General features: G+C 36.0%; 1 protein-coding gene across 2 annotated transcripts in view; it reads left to right on the forward strand.

Moving 5' to 3' along the window:
- Nucleotides 1-361: 361 nt before the first annotated feature.
- The window catches only part of LOC107554493 (centrosomal protein of 126 kDa-like), a 14,355-nt gene continuing 3,707 nt past the window's right edge, over nt 362-11,009 (forward strand). The window contains exons 1-7 of one of the 2 annotated variants that reach the window (XM_016237001.1): nt 362-1,032; nt 1,943-2,062; nt 3,828-3,973; nt 4,115-4,229; nt 4,924-5,113; nt 6,717-8,673; nt 10,545-10,700. In XM_016237001.1, the coding sequence (XP_016092487.1) occupies nt 1,004-1,032; nt 1,943-2,062; nt 3,828-3,973; nt 4,115-4,229; nt 4,924-5,113; nt 6,717-8,673; nt 10,545-10,700 (2,713 nt within the window). In that variant the 5' untranslated portion in view covers nt 362-1,003. The remainder of the gene's footprint in view (nt 1,033-1,942; nt 2,063-3,827; nt 3,974-4,114; nt 4,230-4,923; nt 5,114-6,716; nt 8,674-10,544; nt 10,701-11,009) is intronic. The other variant, XM_016237002.1, reaches the window with a different exon arrangement.

An 11,009-nucleotide genomic window follows, 5' to 3' on the forward strand; every position in this document is an offset into this window, starting at 1 on the left:
CCAAAATTAATTTTCGTAAGGGATTAGATAAATGGCCGTAGAAAACTGAACTAGGACACAAGAAATTGCAACAAACATCTTATTAATACAAAATGACAAAGTACAATAAACATTCAAATGTAGCCTACCAAGAATAAGGACCGCGCGATTACGTAATTGCGTCAAGACGCAAATAATCACATTATTTAACCGGTGAGTTGAAGTTACTTGAAAATTAAACGGGTATATGCTGTCTTTTTTTTTTTTTTCTTTAAGTATTATTGATTTTTTTTTTTTTCTATGTAATGTAAACCCATTCCTTTTATTGTGTTATATTTTTGGATGTCTTGTTAAAGTTGTAAATGTTGCATGTTATGTCTTTAATGTCTAATACAAATTTTAAAAAAAAAACATTATTTAACCGGTTCTTTGAAACTTGCTGTTTAAAAGAGTTGTTTCTTGGAAATGAGTGGGACTTCCACTCATATAGCCTTTGCATGCAAAAAAATGTGGCAAAACCTGTTGCGTATTTAATCCAGCAGGTGGCAGCAATACAGCACGTCCCTTGATATTGATGAACGTCAAACGCTTCTGATAGACGTGACCACGCCTCCACCGCGAGTTTGTGTCTGTTGTCAAGGAAGCGCGTCGATGGTTACCGACATGGCGCAACTGTTTCAGCATAAAGGCTTACCTTTGCCTGCTTTCGTTTAAAACTATCAAGACAGCATTCAGTCGGTTTTGGTCTATAGATGAATTTCGTATCAAACTACTGGAAGTTATGAAGTCATAGGTAGTAAGTGTTCTGCGCTGTCCGTCTGTGTTTATTTAGTAACTGGCTGGCCAGTCTTCATTTTGCTCTCATTCTTCAGTGCACCAATATTTTACTTGTATATATATTTACAAGCCAGCTATCGTTATGTTATTGCGCGGCCGTTCCAACATCAATAAGATGCAGCTTTTCTTGTTCGGCTGAGAAGTGTGGTGTGCGGAGACCTGTCATCAGCTTGACCTGATCTTCGGGATGCCAGTCCTGGACACACTTTGCTACTCGTATCCTTTTCCTTGCCGGAATTACCAGCGTCTATTTATATGGAGGTCGTTCTCCTAGTTTCACTAGTGGCGCATAGACTACTGTACTTTAGAAAAACATTTAGGCTTTATTTATTATTCTTGCATAATGGACATAGCTAACTAATGAGCAAGTATAGCGGTGCTGCTATACTGTGAAACATTACAATTAAAAAAAGAGAGAAAGAAAAAATCAATTTGAATGTATTGTAAAATGTAATTTATTACAGTGATGGCAAAGCTGAATTTTCAGCAGCAATCTTTCTAATGATTTGAAGCTCAATTATTGGTGCTCAATTAGTAATAATGCTTCTTATTATTATCTAGAATTTCTTATTATTATCTTATATTATATATAATGTTGAAAAAAATGGTGGAAAACCTTTCAGGATTCTTTGATGAATAGAAAGTGTTTGTTTTTTTTACATTATAATTACCTTTACTGTGACTTCTGGTTGATTTAATGCATACTTGCTGAATAAAAGTATTCATTTCTTTTCTTCTTCTTTTTTAAATACATTGTACTTAACCCAAACTTTTGAATGGTAGTATATCCCAGTTTTACATGGAACAACACAGGAATACATAACATTTTAAAATATAATAAAATAGGAAACAGCTATTTTAAATTGCAATAGTATCTCACAATATGACTTTTTACTGTATATGATCAAATAAATGCAGCCTTGGTGAGCATAAGAGACTTCTTTAAAAAACTTCATTATTACAAACTTTTGGCCACCACCTGTATATATTTATACATGTTCTATAATGTTGATGTTTAGATATTAGTTATATATATATATATATTTTTTTTTTTTTGTATCTTATCTCATGAGATAATGTTTTATCCTATAATAATAATACCTTCCTTGACGTTCTATCACATGAGGAACATTAGATCAGGTGTACATGAAGGGAATGAAGATGAAAGAGAAGCGTTGGTACAAGAACAGAGGTACTGTCGAACTCGGGCTCGCAAGCTTTACCTGGAAACAAATCGCAGACGAAAGTAAGTGTGTCAAAAATAAATCAGATTTTATATTTATTTCATTATTGTGTAGAAAATCTTAAAAAGCATTTATTTGTTTGAGAGACAAGTATTTGGATGCTGTATCATATTTGTTTATTTACTTACTTATTTAGGTTTTAACCACTTTTAATCAACTTTTTGGTTTCACTTTTTCATTTCAGATGTCCTGTCCAAATTCGTTTTTAGATGTACAAATATGTAATCTCTCCCTACTCTTCATTTAAAATTATGGAAACATTTGTGAGTCACTTAACATTAAGTCAATAATAGATCTTTTCTTACATTTTAGGCAAAAATGTAAATTCTTCACCAAACAACAATGAAAACACAAACTGAATAGATCATTTAATGTATGCTGTCCATCCAAATTATTCATTTATAAGCATGTCAACATCTATTTCCTTAAACATTTAATACATTGCAGCATGGATATTAAACTACACAGCTCTAGGCTTTCAGTCTCTGGGGACTTGTTATTAGATGAGCTGGCAATAACAAGAAAAAAATAGCGTCAGCGTATTCACCAAGGAGGCAACTGCGCTAAAAGACTGCCGGGTGAGTGTCCCAAAGATCAGAAGCAATGCACAGCTGCTGAATCTAGTGTTGACAGTGAGTGTCAGATATACTAAGAACTGTCTCCATGCTGTTAATGGCTCAGTCTGGGTTTTTGACCTGGTCAGTCCCTGTGCACATTGAAAGTGAAGCTACCCCGCAGGGCACAGATACTGTTATACAATCCTTTATTTGTCAGCCAGGATTTACCAGCTTGAAATAGAAGCTCTAATCAGCAAGAGCAAAGGAACATTACTTTATAGAAGGCAGTGAGGGTGAGGAAGACGAGTACGTCCCCCCACTGAGTTCAGAGAAGGCTGGGACACAGATCCGGAGCTATTTTTGTGGTGATTAAATAATTCCTGAAACATATCGTGTACATTACAGAATTTCATGACTATGTGCAAGAGTGTCAATGACAGGACACTCATTTTTGTCTTTATTCAGAAATAAATTAAAAAATGCAAAGTTCATGCAAAGACACTTCTATGATGTGCATGCTTTTAATTCATGTATTAAAATAAATGTAAATATTTTAAAGTTAAAAATATAAAGGTGATAAAACTGTCCTAATATCATAATGAAGAAAAAAGCTTTATTAAAAGAATGCAATTACGCAGTAGAACCCTTATTAAGTAGTAATCTTTTATTATAATTCTTTTTTTTTTAAAGATTATTACATTATAGGTGGGACCTGTGACTGTGTGTCAAGGTCAATAAGTCTCTTAAAATATTATTTTTTAAAATATTTATTTATTTAATGTTTTTTTATGACAAAGCAAGGTTAGTTCAAGTTGCTACTATGGTAAATGATTTTGCATCAGTTTAGTTGCAATTCTACCTGACAGCTCAGTGGGTGCGCAGCACAGGCTTGCACCAGTTTCTGTGCCATTAACAAATGAATTTAGCTGAAATGCATCTGTTACAGAAGTCTCAGGTTTCTGTTAACCCTGGAAAGTAAACGTCTGAGATAACGCCAGCTTGCGCAAGGAGCTGATATTGCAAATTAGATTAAATCTAATTTCCATTTGAAGTCAAGTGGTGTATTTGATATGCTGCACACGGTTGCCAAATTTCTCATCCATCCGTCTTAAAAATTATGAATTATATCTTTAAGAGGACACAGTGTGTGCAAAGCACTGTCTATCTGTCAAAGGTCACACATTTTTGTACTGTCTGATTGTCTCTCTAGGGCTCTAGAGGAGAGAAGGAAACAGAGGGATGTTCAGGAGCAGAGACTGAGGGAGAATATTCTACAGCAGCGCCATCAGAGGGTCCAGGATGCCACAGAGAACTTCCAAAGAGCTCATCTCCCTCCTTCCCAGAGAAAAAGACCAGGTAAGTTCAGCGAAACAGCCTAATCCATGTGTCTACATGCTCTCTTTATCTCTTGAACTGTCTGTTAGCGGTTATTATTAGGTCAGTATGTGATGTAAACATCTCATCCTCCATTTAAATAAAGTAATTTGTGTCCTTCAGCAGCCTTTAAGAGAAGAACACTCAACCTTGATGAAGCACTTCATCATATTCAGGGCAGTCCGTACTTATACACTCAACAATCTCCATTTTTGGCAAGTGGCTCCCCCATTAGCAGGTACGACATTATTGCCATGGCAAAATATTATTGGTTGAAGATCCATAATATTTTGTAATAATTTTTTAGTACTTTAATTAATGAAGTCCATCTAAATAATATTTAATATAAAATATTAAAACATAAAAGCTCAATCAATAGCATTTGTGAAAAATAATTTCAGTTATTTTTACAATTAATAGAAAATGTAATATCATATATAAATATACTATAAATAAATGTTTGAATGTCATTTAATATATTAAGCATTATATCATAATGTAATAATGTTTATTCATCTTATTAATTAAAGTCACTACTTTAATGAAAATGTTGCTACTTTTTCATTCTTTTTTATTTTGAATTACATTTTGAAAAACATTACTTTTGGCAGCACTTCAAAAGAATCATAGTGTTCTATACAATTTTTAGATATTAGGGAAGCCAGATGAATCATTTTAAAAGAAAACTAAAAACTTCTCTTCACTTATTTTAGCTTTTAATTAGCTATGACGTTTCTGAAGCATTCCATGCATTATCTTTTTCTTTTATTCCATATTTTAATAATGAATAATCATTTTCTTCTTTAATTGTATGTTACATTAAATATGGTTATTATGGCTTTATGCTTGTTGTAATATTTTTAGCATTGAACACACTTTGGGCTGCATTCCTTGTATAAAAGGTGCTTATTCATTATTACTATGTATTTCAGGAGCTGCACTCCCTCCCCAAAGCCTTCAGGGGGCGCCCGTCACCTACGTGCCTTATCTGCAGCTGAGGCCTACGCCAAACTCCTACAGGAGAAGAGCCTGAGTAACTTCAAGAACAACCAGCTGCTCTTCTTCAGTGAGCAACAGGAGACCCAGGCTGTTCTGAAAGAAAAAGAGCAGGCCGATCTACAGGTTAATATGCGTACTCATAAAACTAAATAATACATAGTTAAACCATACCTGATGGTGTTCATTTAAAAAGCTGTTTATAATAAAATGTTGCTAATGAGTTTAGTCCATCATCTGGAAGTTTATGTAATGCCGAGTTGAGGCTTTTGTTTGTTTACAGTTACAAGATTGTAATTGTGATCAACTTCCTTGTACAAGTGATAGTTCACAGTGATTCACTAGGACAGTGATTGTGTGTGTTTAAAGGCCTGTTGGAAAAATTAGCTTAAGGAGTGTGTGAAGGTTTTAAGATCCAATTCCAACTATTGGGGAAACAGAATGACATTGTAATTTTAGCCCAGGGCTCTTCCTGCCACAACATGCCGCAGCATCTTCTGAACAAACGGAGGCGTTTTAAATAAATGAGCTCATCCTGAAGCTTTAATCACACAAACGCATATTAAAACCACAGATATACATCCCCTTTCTCTATACCTCAAACAAACATTCTTTCACTCTCGCACACTTAGTTATGTCCTCTTACACACACCAGCTGGAATGTTACCTGCACTGGCTTGTAGCCAACACATAATTTAATACAGTGAACTGTGAACAGAGCAGGACACAGAAGGTAATAACCCCATTTATAGGATAGGTTTTAGGCTTAGGTATTCTTGGAAAAGCGTTCCATTCAGTGCACAAATGTAGTCAAGAGTTATGGAATGCCCTTCATAGGAATGTCTGTCACCATCATGCTCTATCTACCTTTAGTTTTCCTTCTGGATATTTAGTATGCTATTATATATTATGATTTTACTTGTCTTATTTTTTGGGTAAGATGATTTTAATATTTGTGATACTCATGCTTTTTAAACAGATACATAAATACAGATTCTTAAGAACTCGATCGTCTAACATGATTGTTGATCAATGTTTGAGACGAAATATGTATTTACAATACCATTAAAAGGTTTGGGGTAAGTACTTTTTTAAGAAATTAATTGAAATTAAATAAATGAAAGACATTTTAAATTGTTACAAAATATTTCAATTTCAAATAAATTTTGTTTATTTTAACTTTGTTCATCAAAGAATCCTGAAAAAAAATGTATCACATTTTATACAAAATATTAACTGCATTCAGCATTGATACTAATAAGAAATATCTCTTGAGCAGCAAGTCGGCATATAACAGAATAATTTCTGAAAGATCGTGTGACATTAAAGACTGGAGAAATGGCTACTAAAAACTTAGTATTGCCATCACAGGAATAAATCACATTTTAAAATATTTAAATGTAGAAAATAGTTATTTTAATAGTAATAATATTTTAGTTTTACTTTATTTTGATTAAATAAGTGCAGCCTTGGTGAGTATAAGAGATTTCTTTCAAATACATTAAAATATCTTAGTAATGTATATGTATATTGATCTGGTCTATTCATAGTGAAAAATAAAAATAAATAAAAATATACCTTATTTCTCTTAGAGTTAAAGATTAACTTCCTATGTTTTATTTTCCATCCCTCTGCAGCATGCATGCAACATGATCTCCAAAAAGCACCCAGTCTGCCAGTATTAATGCATAAGTCCTCTAATGTTTTTTTTTTTAATATTGATTTTCAGGAGTATCTTGATACCCCACATAGCGAGACAGAGAGTCTGTCTAGTCTGGACAGCTTAGAGAACGGAGACACTCAGAAGATCCATGACACTACGCCGGTTTGTTGCTCCCACCAGAGCACCACCTGTACCCAGTCTTTCTACCTCCCCGTGGGTCCCCCTAAGCTCCAAGACCCCAAAAATCCTCCAGCACCATTCAGACAGTCCAACAACCCATGTTCATCATCTCACCCCTCCACTTCTGTAGCAAAGAGCTTCCTGGAGGAATTCTTAAATCAGGAAAGCAAATTCAGTCTCAACTCACCCTCACCAAAGGATCATGAGTCAACAGAAGAAAACAGGAGTCTCCGGAATTGCACGCAAGAAAGATTTGATAACTCAAAAGACCAATTGCAGATTTTCAACACCCATAGTTGCCAAAAAGAGTTGACTCAGCAGGACTTAGCAGCTAATTCAGAACATATGACTCATGATAATGACAGAAACGCTCAAGGGAACATTTTGAAAGACAAAGGATCTGTGGTTGCCCACTGCAAAACACAAGCCGTGCCAGATACCACACCCCTGGAATTCTCAAGTCTGACTAAAGACTTCAAGTCAGAATCCAAGCAGCAGACAAGAACCCTGGAGGAGAAATATGCTAAACATTTCTCAGAAACACAGACGGCTCTTCCAGCCAGCAGTTGCAAACACAACAACAGTTCTTTCGAAGCCTTTTCGTGCTCCTCTGCCGTAACATATCGGACTGACATGAGTTCCTCAAACATACAACCAATAGAAGAACTGAGTTCTTCACAGTCACATAAACACAAACCAGATGTATATGTTGCCACAGGGCTCAAGATAGAATCCAAACCGCTGAGCATGGAGGAGAGTATAAGCATAGATCCTAAAAATGAAACGGATGTCACCAAATTGGCAAAAGCTGGAATGTTGAATTCTTCTAAAAGCATGGAGGAACCAAACAGAACATCTGCAGACCCCGTGACCCATTCTGCCCCTAACAACAATGTCAGATTCCTGAAAGGGATCCTTAAAAACCATTTAAAATCCAAATCAGGCAATGTCAAATTCACTTACACTCCTGGCCATTTGCTTTTCACCAAAGAAGTGGCCATATTAATCCGGGACAGCGTAGAGCTGGCTAGGACAAAACTCAATGAGCCAGAGCAGAATAGGACGGTTAAGAAGAAACTACGCTGGTTTGATGAGGTAGATGGAGTTGCTAACTTGCCTCAACAAACCCATAAACAGCTCTCGACAGATCACTCGGACCATGTGAATTTACTTACAGCTTTATCAAAGAACATCTCCAATAAGACCTCTGCTATCCCTGCTGGGCCCCAATCCACTAGACAGGCCTGGGCAGATGTAGGTCCCCAAGATAGCCGTACACAGGAGCCCACCTCTCAAAGAAGAGCCCTCTGCACTGGGGGCCCACGGACTCCCCAGAGAGCGCGCTCAGCCAGAGTCGGCTCGTGTCCCGTTACCTCCCGGGCCAGGAAGGGCACTATCATCAGACCGCAATCTGCCAGGGAAGCGCAACATGTGGCCAAGACCCAGGGGAAGATTTTGGTGCCTCGACCCCCTCCAAAACCTGAAGCTGTGGAGTGTAACTTAGCTGAGGGTCCCGTGTACATCTCAAAGGCATCGTGCAATGACGATGGTGTACAGAGCAGACCGGATCTGCAGGATCTGGCCCTTTGCAAAGACACTCCAGATAGCCAGGCAATAGTTCATCGGCCTACCCTCAGAACAGATGCTATCTGTGCTCCAGTGCCACCCTACTGTACCTTCACCCATGAGACAGGCATCTGTTCCCTCTCCCCTCCAGATGCCCTTGCAGACAATGCCAGGTGCAGGTGTGGAGAGAACGGGATATGTTTGGACCGGACTCCAACAGATGAGGAGATCTCACTGCTGTGGCATGGAGTCCGAAGTGCTCTCGCCAGTAAAGACGGTAAAGAAAATCCCAAACTCTGTATTTCTGTCCTAACACATTTGTAAAATGATTCACCTGAGTGAGTTTAAAATCCCACTACACATTGGTGTATAAAATGTTAACTCTGTAAAGCCTGACGTGAAATATTCTGAGGGTGCATTTTTTGTGATCAATCAATTATAATAAAAGCATGATTTATATCAGGGTTTTATTATAATTTATTGATCAGAAAAATGTGTTTTTGATTGCATTTACAATTATTGAATTAATTCTTTTTTTAATGAAGGAACTTTTTTTGTGGTAGGCAAAAATAATAAACTAAACAGAATTCCAAAAATAATTTTTATAATATATATTAAAAATTGGAAAATGGTTGAAACTGTAATAATCAAGCAGGCCACATATGTCAAAAATACAAATATACATTATATACCCATTTTTGTAACACTTTATTTTAAGGACCAATTCTCACTATTAACTAGTTGCTTATTAGCATGCATAATACTACCATATTGGCTGTTTATTAGTAGGCCTACTTATTAGGCACATATTATTGCCTTATTCTGCGTGACCATATTTTAGATCCCTTAACTCGAGTCAAAATTCCTAACCTTAATAACTACCTTACTAACTATTAATAAGCAGCAAATTAAGAGTTTATTGAAGAAAAACTCTTCATATTGAATATGTGTTCCTTAATATAAAGTGTTACCATAATTAGTTCATATGTAAAATGCATTACAATGATTATTTATATACTTCAAATACATATATTACTCTGCATACAAGCATTTTCAACAACTTTTCTATAAATAATGTATGAAATATTAAATACGCATAGATAGATTGTATACAAAAGTGTTGTGTTGATCATGTGGTAACACTTTAGTATAGGGATCAATTCTCACTATTCTCATCTAGTTGCTTATTAGCATGCCTATTATTAACATATTGATTTATTAGTACTTATAAAACACATATTTTGTACATACCATATTCTACATCCTTAAACCTACCCAAAACCTGAACTTAACAACTATCGTACTAACTATTAATAAGCAGCAAATTAGGAGTTTATCGAGGCAAAAGCCGTAGTCAGTGGTTTGTTAATAGCAAGAATTGGACTACAAAATAAAGTGTGACTGATCATGTTAATGGTGTAGAGGCTTTAGTAGGCATACATATGTTGTTATTGATAATATGTTGTAATTGTGTCACATTGTGCAGCATTTTCTATTACAGTGTATACTAAAAATTACTTGTTGCACCATGATTTAACAAGTTGCAACAACCTATATTTATACTAGTTACAAAAGTAATTTACTTCCCTATTTCTGTATTTTTCCATTCTGCGTCTTTCAAATGTTGGGAATGATTGTTAACCTGCTGTGGAAAAAAGAAACATTTTCAGTAGGTGTCTTTCATCTGACAAGGAACATTCCGGCCACATATTACAATACCAACCATCATGGAATCATCAGCTTCCCATGAACTTTCACTGCACCTTGCCATATAGTCAAATGAAAGTCGATTGAAAGAACTGAGCTCCCTTTGTGTATCGGCAAGTTCAGCAGCTTTGTTTTAAGATTCTTGGGGGATATTTTTCTAGAGTCTTTGGAAAAAGATTTTTTTAGTGTTGGATCAATAGAGTCTGCACAGCATTGCACCACTTGGGATTACTACTCTGTTGAAATGGATCCATTTAATGATGGACTGTTGTTTCTCAGGGGTCAATCTTTTTTTTTTATAACATCAGGAGACCTCTACATTTTGAGGACAGAGACCTCAAGAACAGGATAACTGACTTTCATCCATTGGGACATTTTCATTAAACTGTCTTACATTGTCTTCTTTTGTCTTTTTGTGTTTTTCTCTCTGAATTGACTTAGGTGACCCTCAAAGTTTTCTTGCTCACAATGGCCCGTTGTCTTCTTCGCCTCAAGTCTGTGCCAGTCTGTCCCATGTCACTATCAATGGTGATAGTCTGATCAGTGGTGTCAAAGGAGCCTCAAAAATGGGTGGATTTTTCTTGTCTTCCTCTAACAGTAAGAGTCTATAGTTTTATGTAACTAATGATGTCTTATAATACATTTATCTCTTAAAATACCAAAAGCCGGGACATTTGCCCTTGCTAGCACAATATAAGTGATAAAAAATGAATAAAGACATGTCAGTTGCTTCACTAGAGTTATTTAGACACTGCTTAGACTCTTACACACACTGCTCTGGGTGTGTGTGTGTGTGTGTGTGTGTGTGTGTGTGTGTGTGTGTGTGTGTGTGTGTGTGTGTGTGTGTGTGTGTGTGTTCTCTGGGGTGTGTGTGCTCTGTGTGGGGGAGAAAGAGAGAGCTCTTTT

This window comes from Sinocyclocheilus grahami, unplaced genomic scaffold, assembly GCF_001515645.1.
Source record: "Sinocyclocheilus grahami isolate Dianchi unplaced genomic scaffold, SAMN03320097.WGS_v1.1 scaffold503.1, whole genome shotgun sequence".
NCBI lineage: Eukaryota > Metazoa > Chordata > Actinopteri > Cypriniformes > Cyprinidae > Sinocyclocheilus > Sinocyclocheilus grahami.